Source organism: Magnolia sinica, chromosome 5 (genome assembly GCF_029962835.1).
Source record: "Magnolia sinica isolate HGM2019 chromosome 5, MsV1, whole genome shotgun sequence".
NCBI classification, from domain to species: domain Eukaryota; kingdom Viridiplantae; phylum Streptophyta; class Magnoliopsida; order Magnoliales; family Magnoliaceae; genus Magnolia; species Magnolia sinica.
Window position 1 is genome coordinate 4,339,060 of NC_080577.1, and position 23,092 is coordinate 4,362,151.

The 23,092-nt window shown below is 42.2% G+C and overlaps 1 protein-coding gene across 2 annotated transcripts; it reads right to left on the bottom strand.

The window, feature by feature from the left end:
• Positions 1-4,196: 4,196 nt before the first annotated feature.
• Positions 4,197-14,176, bottom strand: LOC131245187 (uncharacterized). Of its 2 annotated transcripts, XM_058244465.1 has the most exons (3): positions 13,003-14,170; positions 5,036-5,210; positions 4,197-4,594 (listed from the first exon to the last, which is right to left on the bottom strand). In XM_058244465.1, the coding sequence occupies exons 1-2, from the start codon at positions 13,636-13,638 to the stop codon at positions 5,049-5,051; spliced, it is 798 nt and encodes a 265-aa protein (XP_058100448.1). In that variant the 5' UTR covers positions 13,639-14,170; the 3' UTR covers positions 4,197-4,594; positions 5,036-5,048. The 2 variants fall into 2 exon arrangements, with proteins under 2 accessions (XP_058100448.1, XP_058100449.1); XM_058244466.1 differs by lacking the exon at positions 4,197-4,594 and having other exon boundaries at positions 5,035-5,163; positions 13,003-14,176.
• Positions 14,177-23,092: the final 8,916 nt, after the last annotated feature.

The following is a 23,092-nucleotide window of genomic DNA, read 5'->3' on the forward strand; positions in this document are numbered from 1 at the left end:
TTCAGACCATCGCTTGGCCAGTAAATTCAACAATGTAGACTGCCTATTTACTAAATGGTCCCAATGTTCGCACCATGTGAATTTTAAGTTGTGGCCTACATTTTGAACGGCTGTGATGTTATCCTCAAAAGAGGCATGAACTACTTTAGGGCCAACGGTACGAGCTTGATTTCAGGCATGGGCGAAGCGTCTGTAGCTCCTCCCGACATGTCACATGTATACGGCACAGTTCAAGAACCCGACAACTCGACCCGAGCCCATGTTCGGCCGGGTCGGGTCGACCCAAAGACCAGACTCTTAATTAATAATTTCATTACGAAGGTTTTTTTTTTAAAAATAAAAATTAAAATTAAAATTAATAATAGAACTTTGCTAAGCTCACACGCAGGTGCAATAAAAGTGGTGTACATGCCACATGTACTGGCATGGCATGATAGGTCCGAGATCCAATCCATCCATTAGAATGATACTACCGTTGATGCCCTATCCCAAGAATCAGATTGATCCACTCATCAGGTGGGCCACAGTTTGCGAAACAAATGTAGGGATCTGAAAAACTTTGCTGAAGTTTCCTAACCCATCACCAGTTTCCAATATTAGGGTCAACTTGATGCTTGGACCAGATTTAATTACTGAGAAAACATGAAGAAAATCCTACCAACTTGATGGATGGATTAGATCTTTATACCCTGATGCATAGCTCAAGTGGTAGACTGAGTGAAAGATACCTCCTTTTAACACACTGAGGTATTGGTATCGATTCCCTAATGGGGGTGGCTAATAGTGAAGTGTGAACTGACAGTGGGTGCACTAACAAGTAACCAAAAAAAAAAAAGATCAATGGATTAGATCTCGCTCGTATGTGCCATGTTGGCACTTGTGGCGTATATAGGGATCATCGGATCAATGGTTTGTGTTGATGCAAAAATATGGTTCACCCTTGCCGAGCTCCGAACACTTGCTCCAAGCCTTGTAAGTTTGCACAAGAGAAGGACAAAGGGGACCCTGGCTAGTGCTGAGGCTCCCTCCGATGCCAAAGTCAGGCTAGGAATCTGAGTCAAAGTAGTGTAATTGGAGCTTAGGGTGTGAAATATTGCATACCTTCTACTGTATATAAAACTCTTATTTATAGTGAAGATAGGACAGTGTGGACCATAATTCTAGGCATAATTTTAGCCATTACATGAGATGTCAGGGAGTGATGGATGCCGGCAGTTATGCAAGAATCATGTCGTGGGCGGTTGCTCCTGTCATGTGTTACTGGAAGAGAATTTTGTACCTAATTGATCTAGTTGAGCAAATACGTCCAGAGCTGAGCTTATCTCAGCCGAGCTCTATCAAACAATCGAGGACTACTTAGACTGGGTTTACCATAACTGAGTTCTATTACTCGGTCATGGATTGACCCAAGCACAACTAAATCGCTCTGAGCTATGGCATATTGAGGCCGAGCTGACCTACTGAGGCCGAGCTAACCTGCCGAGGGCGGGTAGACCTGTTGAAGCCGAGCTGAGTTGCCGAGGCTGACATCTCTATCTTGGCCATTGAGGAGCTCATTGGTCATGACCGGTGCTGGCTAACCTCATGTCTCGCTGAGATGTCCGAGCCGACCCCTTCTCTTTAGTCAGTCCATTTTTACCCATAACAGTTTGTATAGACCAACCATGAGCCCCGCATCTAAAATCCAAGTGCCCGAACAAATACGGAACTCGGCCTCTTGTAATATCATGTTTGACTATTTTTTATTTTTTTTATAAAAAAAAAAGAAGAAGAAAAAAGAACCATTTACCTCGTCGAAAAACAACAAATGGCAAACTGGTATTGACCCAAGTATCTGACTCATGAGTTAAAATTAGGATGCAGATTAGGCACTGGCCTCACCTGTTCCTAGCTCCCTCGACCCCTGATGTGGTGGGGTTTGTTTGGAACTGGCTGTTACAAAAGCATGTTTAAAAAGTTATTGGTTGAGTATATATTTAACCAAGCTCATCTTTAACAATAGTCTGCCATCCAATTAAATCCAACCACATCAGAGATAGAGGGCACATGGTCCAGATGGGAGCGGTATCCAATCAACATCCATCAATTGTGACCAATTCAGATTGCATGGTGACTCCAACACCACATAGCTACATGTAACTATGAGGTGTTGGGACATGGTGGCATTTGATCAGGCCATGTCCGCTATCAAAGACAAGGCCGGTTAAGTATATATTCGACCTAACAACTTACAAACATGTTTTGCATGAGCTTCACTTCTAACAGCAGCATGTAGCCCAATCAAATATTGCACGGCCCAACACCACCACCACCAAGCCATTTGGTGTTGAGTCACCATGCAATCGCTGTCCAGGTTAGAATAAGAACCGAGCCTTGCTTGACAGCCAGTATTTATGGGATATGGCAGCCTCTGAGATGGGAGGCTGCACTTCCAACTTAAACGGAACACATCCATTCATTTCAAGGGGGACCACAACAATAGAAAACCATGGATAGAATGAATGAAATGGTTGGATGATGGATTTAATCAAATGTAATGTGTGGCCGTCATGATGAAAGTATCCAGTTTTTGCACTCAAGTTCTCAAGGTGGGACCTACATTTTAAGCAACTTGGATGTTGTATACATGTGACACATTGGCCGTACCTGTTCAATGGAAATGCTCCTCAAAAAGGAATTATACCATAGGATTGGGGCTGGGGCGCATCTTGGGTTTCATCAAAAACCACATTTGCAAATCAGATTTGGTATTTGGGTCTAGTTTGGTGGTGTTATAGGCTTAAAGTCGTCAACCTAACCTCAAGTTAGATTAAGGCCTTGAGCTGCTCAAACCTAATATGCATGAGTTATGACTAACATACATGATATAAATATAAAATTTCATCAAATCGCCAAACAGTAGTATCGATTTCATCCGCATTGGACAAATTTCATCAATCACCTGCCAAAAGGCTATGGTCGATTTGATCATGCATCATGCTTAGTAAGTTTAACTCTTATCTTCGTAGGCCCTGGATATTGTTCCAGTTATGTCAAATTCCCCACAACCGTGCATGTTTCACGGATGACTTGCTGGTACAAATGGTGGTGTGGTCACAGTGCCAATGCCTAGTTGTTTAAGCTTCCTACTATGGGCACAGTTGGCCTGCAAATCAGGTTGGTCTCATGTACATTGGATGTGGATGAACTGAGTGGGCTGACTTGAATATTTAAGGGGGGGCAAATGGTAGGACCCAATCTGATGGATGGTGGTTGATGATGGTGGGTGTTCAATGGGTAGTCAGGCCTTATTTGGGGGTAAGTTGAGCTTGGTAGTTTACTGTTGGATTCATTGGTTAAGGCATCTGAGAATCTCATCGTTGGCACATGGGTGGTGGTTGAAGTTTCTAGACCATCGTGATTGCTGTTAGATTCAAGATTTAAAGAGTATTGTAAGAAACCAGTACATATCACCTGATACGTACTGGCATGGCATATCAGCCCCCTATTGGGCTCAAATTGGTAGTGAATGATATGATACCCAAATCAATGATTTAAACCTAGGTTGAATTGCAAAAGTATATTCTACCGTTCTTTGATTCACTGAACAAATGGATAATAAAGTGAGGGAAATGTAGACTGATGGTTTGGATACTAGGAGGTTGCATTAGTTAGTCAGGGGGTCAAGCTGAAGGCTCTAAAAGGGCAAGGCCTAAAAAGACAATGGGGATAATAAGAAAAGACTGTAGAACCCATGGTATAATTGACCATATGGTCCATGATAGAGTGGAGTTGCGGAACAGGATTCATGTAGCTGGCCCAATTAGCTAGGATAAGGCTAAGATGATGATTCTGCATCAGTTTCACTACCGGAGCTCTAATATGCATTGGTATACATTACCAAAACAACTTTCTAGTTACAATATCACATGATTGGGATTTGAATCAGCTTCAAAAGGAAAAGACTTTTGAGGAAGAAATAAAGCAATGAAGCATGGGTGGTAGATATCTTACAGAAGACCTAAGAGCCATGAGCCCTGGAAATACAATGTGCCATGTCCTATTTCATATGGGAAAATCATGAAAGAAAAGGGAAGAGATTATAAAAAAAACTTGTAAGCCACAGAAGAGAGAAGCTACCACTATATGAAACTATTGACAATCTCATCAAGAGATTATAAAAACATGTGTTTTTTTTTTTTTTTTTTTTTTTGAACTTATGAGAGAATAATTGAATATGCATTAAGATGAGAAAGAGGGAAGAAAATTCCCAAATTACAACCATTTCATGGACCCAAGTTCCGCTAATGCCACGGCAGGATCGTTAGAGTCACAATCCCCCAGGATAAACAACATGTTTAACCCTTGGAAGGAGTATAATTTCCTTGACAACATTTACAAGAATCCCCAGGACAATGCCCTCCCCTTCAGCACAACGCAGGACAGCCAGACTGAGCCTTGAACATCAACATCGATCTGGGGGACACATGAGGAGAGAGTTCTTATGGTCTCCCTCCTCAACGCCATCAATGAAGCAAAAGTGGAGCAGATTGCTAGTGTGGACCCTGAAAAAACGCTGCATTAATTGAGCTCAGCTGACCTGTTAAGATCCCCCCTGCATCAATGGAATACACACAAATATAGATTTCTGTATTTCAGACATAAAAATGAAGGATAGTAGACAGATCCCACACCCATGTTGTCTCATATGGCTGACAAGGGTACATGAAGGATTTCAGGGATACAGATATCAAAGTTCAAAATGATGTCTGTCTGAAAACCACAAAATCTAGAGGCCACTGGCTCACAAGTTCTACATTTCAGTTGTCTTTGCACTATAACAAAGGGGAATCATGTCTGCACCATAGAACAGAACAGTGGCAATAAACAAAGGAGAATGATATTTTTAACTTGTGCATGCACCAAATAGTGGAATTGTAAATTGAAGCTTCCTATACAGATGAAGTGGGGTCAAGCAAATGGGTCAATTACTGTTTTTAAACATGGGTATGTTGAAACTGGTGTATGACAAGAAGAGGAATTATCTTTTAAGTACCTGAAGAAGCCATTTAGGCTGCAACTAAGCAACCTTGACAGCAGAAGCAGGCAACCAAGATGCCAAGAAGGGCCCCAGCAATGACCTGAGATGGAGTGTGGCCAAGGAGTTCCTTAAGCTTCCTTTGGCTGATAGGATGCCATTGAAACAAATCTTCAATGATCAAATTAAGGACCTACATAAATCAACATTTCCTAAAAGCATGGTGAGCAGGAATAGTTAATTACAACTAAAGGAGCAAAATCCATCAGAAATCGAGAAACCTTAAACTAGTTCTAAACAGGCACAACATGTGGAGGGAAAATACAACTCCCATTTCTTCTACTCCCCAGCTATCCCAAACGCTCATTTTGCTGGGGTTAATTAAGATTATAAATAGCTAAGGTTGGCCAAGTAATAACCAGAAATCAACCAAAAACATTAGATTTTTATTTGAAAAATAATAAAAGCTTATTTGTAGAAACAAACAATCAAATTTACATCGAAATCACAGGCATCGATGTCAAAGTATGTAAAGAAACTAAAAGGGAGCCTAAAACATTCATAATGACAAACAATTTGATGACTACGGTGAGATGTGCCAATACAATACACATGCATTTTTTGCCATGCCTGCTTATGTTCTATCATTCTTTATTATTACTTTTGTATATGCACGACCATGAAAGTGTGGTTGTCCAGTCCTTGCCTTGGTTTGATGTATGTTGCTCAAGAATCAAGGAATGGATTAAAATTGCAGATTCCAAGAGGTTCTTTTAAAACACACTAGTGCAGCTAATATCAACATAGGGTTCGAGATTTTGATGAGAGGGTTTGTAAAACAGAAATCCCTACAATCTTTACTGTGCACTCCCCAATGATGTCCTCTGAATGATTGAATGATCATGCATCACATGACGCCTGACCTCTCCATATCTATGACCTTCTTCTCATTTTGATCATTCTCCTCTGTAATTGCAACAACTTTTCTTTTTAAACTTCTTTGCGGATCCTTGACGGTTTATTTTTCAGTTTTTATCTTCATATGGTACGTGATAGAGCAGGAATGACATAACGGAATTTGTGAAGCTGACCCCAATTATTTGGGATAAGGCTTTGATGATGATGGTGATGATTTTTTGAGTGGTGGTGATGATTTTTTGAGTGGTAATTATAAATTTATTAAAAGGCCAAGTCAAAATTACCATAAGGGGCCAAGGGTTGTTTGGATTCGTTGAAATATAAAGTGCCCCCACACGGTAGTCACATGTGCCATCGTCCATCATCTACATACCCCATGTGTGCAACTGTCCATCTTTAGGTGCCCTACACGTGCCAATGTGCCATGTGTACAAGCATGTGCCACCATCTAGCTGAAAACACTGCACATGTAACATTGCGCCATATTTGCAACATGTGCCATCACTCATCTTTTAGTGACCCAAGTTCATATCCTAATGTGTCATGTGCAACATGTGCCACCCTCATCTTCAAACTCCCTGCATGTGCCACAGATTATTGAGCTATATGAGCCACCGTCCATCCTAAAGCACCATACACATGCCAAGCTTAGTACATGTGCCATCGATCACCTTCAAGTGCACCACGTGCAAACGTCCATTCAAGTGCCCCATCTGTGCCAATGTGCCACATGTACCATCTTAAAGCACTATATATGTGCCAATGTGCCACATGTATAACCACCATCTTCAAGTGCATCAACATGCGCACACCCCAACATGCCACATGTGTGATGTGGGATAATTAACCACTTGCTCTAAAAGCTCGAACTGTTAGAGTATGGCGAATTAATCCCTTTATCTCATAGCCCAAGCCCCATATCTCATAGGTTAGGACCTCGGCTGAACCCCCTTTGTGGGCCCCAAATCACATGGGTACCGCCTCACACGGGCCGCCCACCCCAAGTGTGTCCCCGCATCCCACAGGCTACCCCACTTGAATATGAGACCTCCCTCGTGGGCCCCGCTCACCCCGAGTGTTCCCACAAGCGACTCCATTTGAGCCCGGTGTGAAAATGCCCCTGCATTAATGTGCAATATGTGTCACCCTCATCTTTAAGCAACCCACATGTGTTATTGTGCCACATATGCCACCATCCATCTTTAAGAGCTGCACATGCGCCACATGTGTTAACATGCAACATATGTCACCATCCATCTTCAAGCATTCCACACGTGCCAATGTCCAACATGTGCCACCATCCATCTTCAAGCATCCCGTGCAATGTCCAACATGTGCCAATGTGTCATGTGTCCCAACATGGCACATGTGCCACAGTCCATCTTCAAGTAATTTTTTATTATTTTTTTTAATTTTAAATCTTTTGTTTTTCCAAACAACAGAATGGAAATGAAGAAATTATATTTGAAGAAAAACATCTTGAAAAACAATCATGGGAAACAACTTTTCGTTTATCACTATTTCCTAGAAATGGCATTTCCCAAGAAACACCATTTTCCTCAAATTTGTTGGCATTAATCCAAACAGGCCCTCAAAGGGAAATATTGTTGCCACTAAAAAAGAATTATCATCAAGGGAAGGAAGCCCATACATGGGAAAGAGAACCAAACACCTTTAGCAAGAACGTCAACCTCAAAATAAGTTTCATTGCCAATGACAGTATTTTATTTTATTTTTTCATATTTATTTATTTGAGAAGATGATGAATTCATTAGAAAAGGCAAAAATAAAAGAAATATACAAGCCTCAGTGCCTCACAAAAGGTCAGCCAACCGACACTCAATGACACGATAGCCGGAGTAAAACAAGCGGATAAAAGAAGCAGACCCCATTCCTACCCAAAAGAAGGCAACACACATACAACCAACTTGATCAACCAGAAATAGCATCCTCCCACCTGTTGCGAAGAATATCGTTACTCTAAAATTCTAAATTCTGGAAGAAAGCCTCGAAAGAGCTCAATGTCCCCTTAAAATTATAGCATTCCTCTCTAGCAAAGGCCCCACAGAATAGCAAATGGCAATAGATTCCTCGTTAAACTTCCCCTAGTCAGAAGGCCCATCAATCCACTCTCATAGCGTTCTCTGACCTTAACATCAAGGTTTCGCAATGGAAAATAAAGAAGGAAAAGATCTAGCCAAAGGAGCCTCCCCAAGCCAAGCATCCTACCAAAACCAAACCCTATTGTCTTGGCCCACAACAACAAAGCACCACGCAAGATTATGCTGCCCACCATGTCACAGATAGCTTTCCTATTCTAATGGGGCCTTCCATGGATGAGATTTATAGCCTTCCAAACTTTAGAGCCCATATTCCGATAAGGGACCCCAAGGAACCAATCCCCACAACTGGAAACTCCATACTTCCGAAGACTATCCTCCCTCCAGAAAGCCTCTAGCATTTCTCCAAATCTCCACCATCACTTACTTTGTAGAGCCCCATTTTTCTTCATCATCCTCCCACACTTAGACCTCCTTCCCCTTTCTTTTGGCCTTTACACAATATCCCACTTGATAAGATGAAACTTATGCCCCTCCTTCCTCACACAAGAAATCTCTCTGAATCTTCTAAACTCTCCTTGCTGCAAGCCTGCAACAACCATCATACAAGGATACGTAGTCCACTTATGAGAATATCCTAACACCTAGGGATGGGTAGGATTTATTAAACCCAGCCAGCCTCCTATCAATTCTTTCAATGATTGGGTCCTAAAAGGAGGCAATGTTCACATTACCCCTGATAAAAAGGCCAACACATTTCATTGGAAGACTCAAAGTCTTACACCCCAAGAGCATCTCTTTGTTTATGACAACAACCACTAATAAGATCTTCCACAGGTTAACCCGAACAACCATTTGAAGCGTTGAAATACACCTTTGACTAGCGTCAAGTGATTCCTCAAAGCCTCACATAAGATAGGGATGTAATCAGCAAACTAAAGGTGAGAGACGATCACCCCTACCAATGCTAAATCCTCTGTAGGAAAATCCCTAATCTCATCCAACACAAAGGCAACCCTCCAAGACCAACAGTATCATTATTAACCCACAGAGCAGTGTTTTTGGAAATTCCTTGCACAAAAGAGCCAGGAACAAGTTCCTCATGAAGGAAAAGTTGAGCATGCCCTTAAAGGACTTTGAGAAGAATACAAATTTTTACACGATTTTTTATTACCCACATAATTCTTCCAACCTTCATAAAACTGAGGTAAAGCCATGTTCCAAAAGGTGCAATTGACTTGGACCAAGAAAACAATATCTGCCAAGGTGTTAACCTCTCAAACTCAGACTAGAATGGCTGCTGTTGTGGTTGAACGTCTTGAGGAAGTACGCATGATAGAATCTCAAATGAGGTTATAATTAGAAGATTCAGAATGGCTAAGGATTAAAAATCGATGAGACCAGTCGCATAGGAACACTCCAGAATTGTCGTGGTTAACAGAATGGTTGTATGAGAGTGGGGGCATCATTACCGCTTCTGGCAGTCAAATCACCAGAGGTGCTAGTCCAATAGCAAACAGAAATTTATATTAGCAAAACTTTCTAGTAGATACAATGGAAAGTCAGAAACAGATCATTTTTCTTACAATTCAAGTAAATTTCTTACCATTATTCCTCGTATAGATGAGGAAATGTGGTAGCAATTTCTAATATATGATTGGTGCTTATTGTGATCATCATCATCATCATCTACGCCTTATCCCAACTAAATGGTCAGCTAGTTGAATACTGTTCCACCATTCCACTCTATCAAGGGCCATTCAAGTAGACCATAGGTCATCAAATCTACTCTTACTACCTCCACCCAGATGCTTTTGGGCCTTCCCCTTGCCATTTTAGAGCCTTCTAATTGTACCAATTCGCTCCTTCTAACCAGCACAGTTCTTGGTCTATATTGCACATGACCCATCATCTAAGTCTACTTTCCTTCATCTTAAACTTATTGGTGCTACTCTTAAGTTCCCTTGAATGCATGCATTTCTAATTCTATCCTTGTCTTGCCACTCATCCATCTCAACATCCTCATTTCAGCTATGCTCATCCTATGAGCATGTTCCTTTGTTAGTACATGAAAAATGTCTTTTTCTAAGATTGCTGAAAAGTGGACAGTGAACGTGGCCTGAGTTTGAGACAGTGAATGGTAGGGCAAACGGTGTCTGATCAGAGTTATTCAAGCTTATTGAAAGAGCTTTCAACCAAAATTTGTTTCACCTCAACCCGACTTGTATCGAAGGAGATCCGCCCCAATTACCGAGCATGTGTGCTACTGATCAGCGGTCTACAGTTGAGGATGCCTCAGCCATCTTGCAGGCCCTGTTTGATGGGCCAAACAGTGTTTGATCAACCTGATTCCAGGCCTGGCTTGTAGATCGTCGAATTATCTTTCCAATGAGTACAAGTTTCGCCCGATTCAACCATTAACGAGAAATTTATGGTCGATCTCTTGAGATTGGTCCGTGCAGAAAATAGAAGACAGTGATTAAGTAAAGCATATGACTTGAACCAATGGCGCTGTGCCACATGGTACTTTTTTTTAGTGGACGATAGCTATCCACTGAGTTCTTGTGGGCCAGTTAGGACATGACACGGGTAGGACCCCACCCCCCCTCGGATCTTCATTTCATCATTTGCTGAATCCTCTTCTCATCAGCTGGATCTGTTCATTATCAACTGCTGCACCTGTTCATCAGATTGCTGGATCTATCTCAGCTCCATTGAAGATCTGCTCCAACTGATCGCAGGACCTTCGTTAGATCAGATCGCAAAGCATCCAGAGATCAATATCTTCTTCTTCTTCATTTCAATTTCCACGTCTTCTTTTACATATCTTCTTCTTCTTCTCCATTTTTATCTTTTTCTTCTGTTTTTTCTCTTAGTCAGATATAATCAGATTTAAACAGTGAAATCTGATTGAACCAGTTACATTACAGTAATATCGCGTCTGATCGAATCAATTCAACTGCAATTAGATGATCTGATTGCTAGATCATATCACCACTGATCTCTAGATCAGATCACAGTCTATCACAGCCTCAGTTCATTCTCAGATTTCTGCTATATTTCTGTTCTGATTGTGGGTTAGTTTATTCCCTGTTTTAATCCCTCATTATAGCTTAATTTCCCCTTTGACTCTCTGTCCGGATCACCCAGAAGTTGCTCAAGATCAACAGCCAACGGAGCCATCCATCAGATGGGCCATGTTCGAAAACCCATCGTCACTGCAGTGTTCTCATGGCAGTCACCATCGCAGCAGCATCACCTCCTTATATTTCTCCATCAATTATCTAAGTAGGAAATTGGTACTTTCTCTTTTTTTTTTTGGGAAAGATATCAGTATTGTATTAAGACACAAAAAAGATTACAGAAATTGGAGAGAGAGTCCGCTGAAAAAGCAAACTCAACTAGGCTCCAATAAAAAGAAGATCAAAACCCTTCAAAAATTCTACATGAATAGCTCATTCTATTATTAACCGCTTTGCCTTTGAAGTAACAACCTCTATGGAATTTGAAACATCCATAAAACATCTCTCATTTCTTTCTTCCCAAACCGACCACCAAACAGCGAGAATGGTAATCCTCCATAACCTAGTCCTTTTCTTACCTATATTGACCCCATGCCAAGCATGAAGGAAATGATCCACTGCTCCAGGAACGCACCAACTGATGTTGAACCAGGAACAAAAATCAGACCAAATTCTAGTGATGAAAGGGCAATGCACTAGGAGATGACCGACTGTTTCTTCATCCCGCATACAGCATAGACAGATGTTAGCAAGAACCATCCCCCTTTTCCTCAAGTTATCTACTGTAAGGATTTTCTTCTTGCCAACTAGCCAACCGAAGACCACAAGAAGGAAATTGGTACTTATTGCAATATGCATGGGAAAGGTTCAATGCTCAATGAGAAATAGTGTGCTTTCTTTGACCAAGTGTGGCCCATGCTTCCATGATCTAAGCTGCTCATCCAGCAAGCCCCATTATCTCCACAATCAAACAATCCTAGCATCTGACTAATAGCTTGCAAATGACACTTATAGCCAACGGTCCATATTTAACAAGGAACTTATCTGATAGTTAGGATCATCCAGCCGGTGAGAATCCTAATGCATCTCCAATCCGCCAAGCCACCCACCCATATGAACAGATTGAATCACCAAAAAGCAGCCCCAGTTGTACAAGTCATCGGACCAAACAAACAGCTCAATACATCACCATGCATTCCTCAACAACACTTCTTGGTCCCAAAATCACGACTTCTCACACACTGCTAATTCCAAACGTGGCTAAAACAGTTAAGGGAACAACAAGAAGAAGACATCGAGGACGACCAAAGAGAGTCCACCACCATCAAGCCTTAGTCCGGACTAAAAAGAACAAATGCTTCGATCGGACCCGCTGGATGTGTATGGTCATGAATGTAAACCACCGACAGCAATCAGATCACTCTTGGCCAGATCTAACAGTTCAAGGTTTGCAAATCTCAAGGTTTTCTTCTCACTTTTTGCATATTTACCTGGTTCACAGAACCAGATTAGATAAACAATGATGGGTTCCTTGCAATGGCCGAGAGATCCACATTCGAACCATTCCTAGTATCAGATCCAGCCAAGGAATTAATGCACTATCCGTTTTGAGCGTTGAGATTCAATCTTAGCCCTCCATTCGGCCCACTATAGTTGAGAGTCTTGCAAACAGAAGTCACCATTAATGGCTTTTTAATACCGTCATCCTAACAGGGAACATCTAATTCAAGGCTGCACCTTTCTGCAACTACCTCTTACATCATAGGCCGCAACAGGACAATTCAAAACAGAACTTGATAATAACAGGCTCGAAACAATCAATGCCAATAGCAACCAAAGTCAAAAGTCCAAAACAATAAAAGCTACGCATTCCAATCCAAGCAAGGCCCAAAAAAAAAAAGAAAAAAGAAGAAGATAAAAAGCAGATCAGAACAATTCGTCTTACTGGAAAAGAATCCCATAAAGGAAGAACAAGCAACCATACCTCCGCTTGCATCCCGGCATGCCGGCGGACCCCGGTGGCGTCATACATCACTATGAGGCTGAACCCCAGGCAGACAGGGAAGAGCGAATCCCCCACCCCGTGGCAGAGCGCGACGGACGTCGTCAACGCCATGCACAGCGCCGAGTGCGACGATGGCATTCCTCCAGAGCTAAACAGGATCCTCAAGTCCCACTTCCTATCCACGAAGAAGTTCAAGAGCACTTTCATCGTCTGTGCGAGGGCCCACGCCAGCAGCCCCGAGACGAACGTCGGGTTCGCCGCTAACGTGGCGAGGAATGGACTGATGTGGACCCTCGCAGCTGCTGTCGTTGTGCTCAGGAGCGTCATGCCGATGCCGCCGCTCTGCAGGAACTCTCCGTCCTTCGGAAACTCCGATTTGACGGAATCCCTCACACGCGAAACCCATTTCCGTGACAGAACGAAATCTCTGATGGTGTGGAGCAGACTCTCTGTGGGTGGATTGTAATCACATCGGGTTTTGAGGGTATTTGGGTTTGGAGTGTTCCTTGGTTTCTTGGAATTGAATTTGAAAAGGGAAGAGGGAAACTGAATTCTAGGGTTTGGAAGGTTGGAAATGGAAGAGATGGAAAGGGGTCTGACGCTAAGGGTTTCCATCAGAGACTCTGACGGTAAGGAGCTAAAGCTACATTTCAGTGAGAGAGATTTTGTAGATAACCGCTGAAAATGCTTGAAGAATCCCAGCAGCGTCTCATACAAAGGATACGATCCGATAACAAAGGCTCTGGTTTGTGGGGAAAATAACGGAAATGCCACTTGAATTTTGCAGGAAAGGGATTCCACGATCGAGAATATCGCACTTCCACTGGAATATGCTAGAGACTGGAGAGAGCTGAGAGGGACCGTATGGAGGAGGAGAACTCGTGAGTCGAATTTCGTACATCATCTGTCGTAGAGAGCCAGTGCAAACAAAAATCTATGTGGGGCCAGCGTGATGTATGTGTGAAATCTGCTCCGTCCATCGTTTTCGTTGGCTCATGTTCAGGTGTTAGCCCATAAATCAGGCCAATCCAAAACTCAAGTGGGCCGGGACACTGTGGATGAAGACGGCCACCATTGAAATCTTCCTGGGTTCCCCGTTATGTTTATACTCCATCCAACCGTTCAATAGGTGATTACCATCAAGATGAAAGTAACAACCAAATATCCGTCTGATCTGAAACTTCGGTGGGCCCGGAGGAGGTTTCAGTGGTAAGCATCCGCATCCCCACTTGTCGCTGTGGCATGGCCCACTTGAGTTTTTTACTGGCCTTATTTTTCTTGTCATTATCCCGACATAAGCTGACACAAATGATGGACGTATCGGATGTTACGTACACATGACGGTGGGCGGCACGCATCTTTTTGTTTCATGGCCTACAGTAGGAAATTTGCGTCCGACGGTGCGAGAGTTCGATTTACAGGGCTGGCTAACAATGGGCCGACGCCGAGCCCAGCAAAATAGATAAAAGCTTTGATGCTCTGGCGGTGTTATGTATGATACGCAGGCACTTATATCATCGAAATTTTTATTATTTTTATTTTATTATATGACTATGGCCCGTAGTCATATAATATTGGACGGTTAAAAATGATAATATCCAACGGTTATGATTGTTCAGCCACCTTGGGATTTGGGATTGGCAACAGTGGGATGCACAATCCAGACCGTTTCATTTGAGTTAATATGTTGCCACGTGTACAACTTCCAAGTACCTGCGTATCAAGTGGCATACCAGTCAATCATAAAACCGCTTATTTTGAACGCCACTTTCCTGAAGGCCCGGCCGGGGCCGTTGCCAGGGCTAGTTCGAAAGGGAGGAGTGTTTCCGTAGGCTGCAACCGCACATCAGCAACGCAAAAACACAACTTGAATGTCGAGATCCGAGACGTTGATCATGTGGGCCCATATCATGTGACCGATTTCAAATGTAGGTAGATCCACTTGATCGGTTTCACGACTGCGCAGAAAGTAGAAGGTCAGAAACTGATAACCATTGGCTCAATCCCACGCATATAGAACTAGTGATCCGTGCGCCAGCGTAATTTCTGGGCTAGTGGCTTAAGACAGTTCACCGTCAACTCCATCTGATGAACGGCCCGGATCTAGTACAGCTATTTCGCTTTTGGTGGACTTAGTACGCTTTCAACTCGAGCCAGTAGGCTTTTTCTTTGGGAGTGGATCCGCTCCTCTTTTCTTGCACTTTCCCGTCAGCACCGTGCTCATGGGTCCCATTGGTGGATGTTTGTTTTGTTTAAAAGGATACGATTGGCCTTCGGACTAATATTGGGCTGTTTGGACGGTAGCGGATTGCGTCCAACCCATTGTCGTACAATAAGCCGTCTGACCAGGGCTCACGTGGGGCCTACTGCGATGCATCTTTTTATCTATACCGTTTGTCAATTTTCTCAGATCATTTTAAGGTATGAGCCCACAAATAAGCCAGATCTAACATTCAAATGAACCATACTAAGTGACTTGATTGTATCAAATGTACAAATGACTAAATGCAATTTGCATGAAATGCAAATGTTCCGATGAATAGGTAACCGTCTTATTGTGATGTGTTTTATTAATATTCAGAATCTTTTATACAACAATGTAGCATCTGCCGATCACATGTGGTAAGAATGACAACCGCTTTTTAAGATTATGGCTGTATGTATGTTTTTGAGTGTCTAACTTTTTTTTTGGGCAGGATACATGCTTCCTTTGAATAGGTATTCGTAATTCTCACAGTTTTTTTTTTCCTTTCTCGAGAGTAGCTTTTGTATAAATGTGCTGACACACGGTGGCATCTTTTCTGTTTGTTCTAGCCATATAAAGTTGGGGGTGATGTCATCTGTTTGTTCTAGCCACATAAAGTTGAGGGTAAGCACTTGTATATCTGTGATTTTTTTAACACCATCCATATTTAAGAAGCTCTATCATATGAATAGTCTTGATTGATCTCTCACCTTACCAAATATTATTGATAGGGATGAATGTACACCTTTCTCAGCCTAGAAGCTTCTACTTTAAGGCATGTTTAGTTTTCCGCACATCATAAATAAGATTTACTACTCATGAACCAGGAGTTAAATATACTCATAAAGAAAATTATAATCATTATATTTATACATTATAAACTATCATATTTTTATAGTGAAATGATAGAAAACTCATCAATGTAATCAAACCTAAGTGATATGGTGAAGAAGTAATCATTATTCATTTTCAGTTACTTTATGTTTGGGAAAAAAACAAACACCTTGACATGAAATTCCTCGAGAATTCTAATTTAACAATCAATGCCTTGCCTTTTTTTAAGGATCTAAAATCAGCTTCTTAAAGAGTTAAAAGATCAAAATACCCTTATTTATTTTCTTCTAAAGTCTAAGTCGGGCATTGTTGGTGTCATGACAATGGGCTTGTTGGGATTTGGTCTGTGGAATTACACAGATATAAATCTAGGATAACAATCTAAGAGTATCAAGCAATCATAAGAGAACATAAAAATTTAACATGAAAAACTCTTGCAGGAAAAAACCACGGCAAAAAGCGACAAATCTTCACTATGAAAATAAAAATTATAAAGTGAGAGGACTTACCCGATTCAAACAACCTCGAATCTTACCCTTGTTACACTCTTTGATAACCCTAAAACCCTTTTAAAAACCCTTGAAATGCCTTTAAGAAGCCTTATAATACCTTAAAATGACCCTAGAAATTCCTATTTATAAATAGGGAACTCCTACTTATGCACATCCCTAGAAACCGTTTCAAATTTACACAGTCCACGCAGAATTTACGCAACATCTGCATAACCCTTGACTAGTCAAAAGAAAGTTTCAACCAGTGGAAGGAACCTTCGACTAGTTGAGCCAGTCCTTCGATTAGTCGAGCGCTTCGGAACTCAAAAATACATCACTGCTGGACGAACGGACTTCGACCAGTCGAAGGGAGCTTCGTTAGTCGAGTAGGCCTCTTGACTGGTCGAGCAGCGTGGGCAGACAGAAGATTTAAGACATCTTCTGACAACTATCTTCACCATGTCTTTAATCTTCAATCGTGTAGCTATTTGACCTCTTCTCTTATCCCTGCATCGCATCATAACTTTAATTAACGCTTCTCGTGTACACTCCGTCTTCTTTTTATGTCATCGCCAAGCCTAGAGAAGTTACACAGAACTTGAATTTTCTTGTAAGAATGACCTTGGTGAGCATGTCTGCCAGATCTAAATTCAATTGCCTAACCACCTTTGCTCCTATCTTCCTAAAAGTAAAGACGTAGTCGTCTTATCATCTCACCGCCATCTAATGTAGCTTGCCGAGGTATTTACTCATAATATCAATTGCCTGTAAAATAACCAGTCTAATACAGACCATGTCATGCACTGCCAACCGCATTTGAATAAGACTCATGAGATATATCTTGTTTTTCCTCATATTTTTTGGGACATGTCTTGAGAAAAACTTGAGGAGGTAACACTCTCTAACTTTGTCTAATCCATCACATTCTTGATCAATACCTACAAAAGGTATCTTACCTGTGATTACCAAAACCTGTTCCGCTTTCAGTCTCAATGTCGATAACCATCTTTGCAGTCCCCCGATCATTCATCCTGAATGTCCTACTTAACCGAGTCTTTAGTACATTGATTTCATACACGTCATAATTGGCGATCTACATGTCATCAACATACTATTCCTGACTCACCGTGAAGGAATCAAACCATTGTCTAGGCGATAAGTCGTACCACGACCTCCTACAAACACTTTTTCTCACCCCCTTTAACTTCGAACCACTCTGGTTGTTTCATGTAGATCTGCTCTTCCAATTTTCCATGCAGAAGTGCAGACTCCATATCCATCTTTTCCAACTCAAGATCGCATTGGCAACCAACGCCAATCATGGATCTAATAGACACCTGATATACCGGCGGGACGAATATCTCTGAGAAGCCGATCCCTTTTCTCTAAGTATAACTTTTTACTACCAACCCCGCTTTGTATGTATATTGTATCCTCCTAAAGATCCACCTGCATCCAACCACTTTTTCGGCCCACTGGAAGCTCCACTAGCTCCCATGCGTAGGTTTATTATAACAAGTCCATCACATCGCCCATAATCACCTTCCACTTCTCAACACCAAGCTCACCTAGAGCCATTTGAATAAAAGACGGATCCCATGCGATATTGGAGTTGTCCATGTACCTTGCCGATATCCTGTAATTATGTTGTGTGATTCTTCTCACAGGTGGCTGTTCTACCTGTTCCGTATTTCTGTTCGCGCGTCTTAGCCTTCATGCTCTACTCGCTCATGTGGTCATGCCCAACATGTCACACATGTGCAGAGGTGAAATCCGCTACGGTTACTGCAACTCCACCTGTTGAAGTGCTCCCGATCAACTTGTAAACATTATCGAGTCATTGTACTTTCATGATTACACGTGCCCCCTTATATACTTTAAGGACACCATCAATACTTGTGAACCTACACCCTATAGCCTCAAGTGCACCGAGAGAAATTAGGTTCCTCTTCATGTTAGAAACGTGCCTCACCCCAGTCAGGGTATGTTCTGTTCCATCAAACATCTTAACACACACCATACCAACAGTCACAACATTATAGGCATTGTCATTGCCCATAAATATTTGTCTACCATCGCACTCTCTGTAACTGGTGAACCAACTCCAATGAGGAGTCATGTGAAAGGATGTCCCTGTATTTAGATTCCACTCGCCCTTACAATCATCGTTTGGCCGTTTAATCGTAGACACAGACAAAACATCACCATCACATCCACTCGTCCATTTGATGTGGCAGCATTGGCCTCCTTGTATGAAGCCTCAGATTCTTCTATCTTAGATTTAGGATTTGTACAATCCTTCTTCACATGTCCTTCCATCCCACAGTTCCAGCACTTTATATTTCTTTTGCCCTTGCCCTTGGATTTGAATCTAGAACCTGAAGAACCTATACCTTGTTTAGAATTCCTACCCCTTATAAGCAGTGTATCAGAAGATATCCCCATGTCGACGTTAAGCCTTCTCATAACCTTCCCTTGAAAGGCTAAGATAATGGTATCAACACTCAGGATTTTATTCATGGTGCACAATGTGTCCTTTAATAACTCACGATGCCGGAAGAGAATTCGGCAACATACATGCTTGTTCCTCGTCTTTCATCACTTTCTTCATGTTCAATAATTTGCAAACAAATTTATTGAAGTTGCTGATGTGAGCCTCCAAATCTCCCCCCTCTGACATCTTAAAGTTATACCACTGTCGTTTTAAGTGTAGGCAATTTTTAAAGGATTTTTTCGCATAGACATCCTCTAACTTTGCCCATAACTTAGCCGCGGTTTTCTCCTTCATGACATTGTAGAGAACCTCATCCGTGAGACATAGACGGATCGATGATAAGGCCTTCTTATCAAGAGTATTCCAATCATTATCAGTCATAGTAGACTTTTGCTCCTCGAGAGCATCATCTTCGCATTTTTTGATTAAAGAATTGATCATTTTGATCTTCCATAACTCAAATTTATTTTTTCCCGAGTATTTCTCAATATCATATCTAGTGCTTACAATTATTAGTTATCCCTCAGATTCAGATCTATGCCCCCACGATTGTTTTGATACCACTTGTTGGGATTTGGTCTGCGGAATCACACATATATGGATCTAGGATAGCAATCCAAGAGCACCAAAGTAATCACAAGAAAGGACTTACCCGATTCGAACAACCTCGAATCTTACCCTTGCTACATTATTTGATAACCCTAAAACCCTTTTAGAAACCCTTTAAATACTTGTAAGCCCTGTTTGGGCACGTGAAATATAGTGGCTTAATTGGTATTAGGAGGGATGGGATTCGCTAATCCTTGATGTGATGGCTCCGGAGCTGTTTGGATGACGGATGTCTCTCCACGTCTTAAGAGGGACTGGCGCGTGCAGTGGAGTCGGTGGGATTGTGAAATCCCACCGAGATACGCCCTGTCGCGAGGTAGAATCCCTCGAGTAAGAAGAAGACGAAGGCCGGCGTTAGCCACAACCTCACCTCTTTTGACAAGGCGCCCCATAGTAGGAAGAGTGGGCCCGATGACACATCGACCACCGAACTGACAGCTAACGGGTTGGCCACGTGTCCAGTCAAATCACTTTCCAGATACAACAAATACACCTCCAAAGCAGGCCCCACATCCGCCTCGCACGAAGATGTGGCTAGATATTTGCAGATCGATGCTCTCTTCTCTCATCTGAACCTGTCGCGCTCGTGAAAGATGCCCAACCTTTGAGCGCTAGGATTCTCTCTCTCTCTCTCCTTAGGTGGGAAAACAAAAGGTAACAACACCATTTGAACTTCTTTTCTTATAAGAGCTCTTCCCATTTTAGGAAAAATGATTCTCGATTTGTAAAGGTAGGGTTTTTTTTCTTTTTCCAAACTCCTTTCCTCCAAGGGCATTTTCATAAAAAAAAAAAAAACGTACAAGGGATGGAGGCGAGTTCCAGAGGCTTAACTGCTCCTTTCAACTTCAGAATTCGGAGATTCTATACTTTCCTTCTCCCTCGCCATAGACTAAACTTCCGGATATGTGGCCGAGATCGACCAGGAAGGTTGAACGGCTTCCGTTGATGTTGTTCTGAGATGGAGTTTCGGAAGCTTGCGCCAGCTAAGATAGGGAAGAATACCGAGAAGAAAGTTAAGGAATGGCCATTCGAGCTGTGTGCAATGATCATCAAGTGGGCCACAGTTATACACGGAATCACAATTTCTGTGAATAGACCATTCATCCTAATGCGGATACCATGTAATCAACGGCTTGGATCTCCACATTGGGTGAAGATGGAGGATGTGATGGCACTATGTGAAATCCACTTTAATCCAATGGGTAATCCAAACAAACCCATATGGGATAACCTAAGGGATGATTGTAGTCCCATGAAACTCAAACAGATCATGTGCTGCGCATGGGATAAATATGTACACGCAATGCAGCTGACCATCCACTGTAACTCATAAATGCTTAGGTGGCCGTAATTCCATCCCTTCTATTCCACCGCATTGCACGTGCCCAAATAGGGCCTTAGGAAGCCTTAGAATACCTTAAAATGGCCCTAGGGACTCTTATTTATAGATGAGGAACTCCCACTTACGCACCTTCTTAGAAACCGTCTCAAATTTACGCAGTCCGTGTATAATCCGCGCAGCATCTGCGTAACCTTCGACTAGTCGAACAAATTCCTTGACTGGTCGAGCACCTCGAAACTCCAAATACATCGCTACTGGACTTCGAGTCGAACGGACTTCGACCGGTTGAAAGGAGCTTCGACTAGTCAAGCGGGCCTCTTGATTAGTCGAGCAACGCGGGTGGACAAAAGATTTAAGACATCTTCTGACAATAGAGCCGAGCTTGGCATTAACCCTATCCCGGGCTTTTGTGGCCTTGGCCATAGCACGGGCGCAAATCAGGCTAGAATGTTCAAGTCTATGTTAGAAAAAGAGGGAAATGATCAAATGTTTGAAATAATTAAAATTTAACAAATGTTTGGGGGCATCACCTCCACTACAACAAGCCCATTCATGATAATGGTTTTGATCATTGAGATATAAGATTACAGCTTGGGTTCAGGTCAACCTAAACCTAACTAACCCAACTTGAGTTAAGGTCAGAGTTCAGCTCAAGTTACAAGAATGCCAAGAAAATCTGAATTTCGATCAAATTGGGTTGGTTTAGGAATAATCACATGTAGGGTCACATCAGGTTGGGTCCGGTCAGGTCTGGTGGGTTGAGTCTAGAGGACTTTGGTTTGGGCGTTTTGGGTTGGAATTTGGGGCGGCTCAGCCTGTGGGCTGAGTCGTCTGGAGGTTAAACTGGGCTCTAAAAGACCCTCAAAACCCAACCCAACCTGCCCGAGTTGCACCCCATTGAAACATTACAGTGGGCTTAAAGAGTGCTCTATGTTGTGTGAAAACAGCTCCTAAGTATTTTAAAGGCCCTTTTTTTTTAATTGATGGCCCATGATGATTAGAATAGACTATTAGTCATTAGGCTTATGTGGGGCCATGTGTGTGACATCCAATCCACATGCTCACCTATCAGAATGATCCGACGAACCAAATAGCAAGCCGATCGAATCAACAGATGGGTCACATGTGAATTTGGTTTTTGTGTGGTGTGCATTAATTCCAATGTCGTGGCCCACCCTCGATGATTGGGTATGCCTGATTTTGTTGATCTGACCACCATGCTGGGGTACATATGTTGGCAGGTTTGATACCATGATATGGGCCCCCATTAATGTCGGCTCCTTAGAAGGTAGGACATTTTGGTCATTTCACGCCAGGGTTTCGCAAAAATCCGCACAAATCCCGACTTGTTCTCCATGTCTACCCTCTACCATCCGGATGCAGATTAGGTGCGGCCTCGCCTAACACAAGATGGTGCCGCCTTTACCGTGGGGCCCATACTGATGTCTTTATCCTATATCCACGCCGTCCATCCGTTTTTCCAGATCATTTTAGGACATAATCACAAACATAAACCGGATCCAAATCTCAGGTGGACCATACGATGAGAAACTGTGGTGATTGAACCCTCCACCATTAAAAACTTACTAGGGCCCATCATAACGTTTACTTAATGTATATTTGCCATCCAACCTGTTGGTAGGGTTACACAAATCTGGACGAGGGAAAAAAAAGGATATAAGTTGATAAAAAAAATTGGCTCACAGGATGTTTTTCATGGTAAAAAGTTTTGTGGCTGGTAAGAAGTTTTTAATGGCCAATAACCTTAAATCCGTATATATTTATCCAATCCGTCCATCCATCCTGGAAGATCATTTTAGAGCATGATCCCAAAAATGAAATAGATTTAAGGCTCAAGTGGACAACACTACGTGAAGCAGTGGAGATTGAATTCCTACCGTTGAAAAGTTAAACTCCGGTGCCCCCAAGAAATTTTTAATGGTAAACTTTTAGTCACTACTGTTTTATGTGGGCTGGTCCACTTTAACCTTAAATCTGGCTTCTTTTTGGGCTCACGATATAAAATAATGATATGTCAAGATAGATGGACGGCG

What these genes read in the sequence shown, in the direction of transcription:
- LOC131245187 (XM_058244465.1), bottom strand. Translation starts at nt 13,638, where the DNA reads ATGGAAACCCTTAGCGTCAGACCCCTTTCCATCTCTTCCATTTCCAAC. An exon ending in ATGCCGGGATGCAAGCGGAG is followed by an intron (nt 5,211 to 13,002) that starts GTATGGTTGCTT and finishes TGATTTATGTAG; the next exon opens with GTCCTTAATTTGATCATTGA.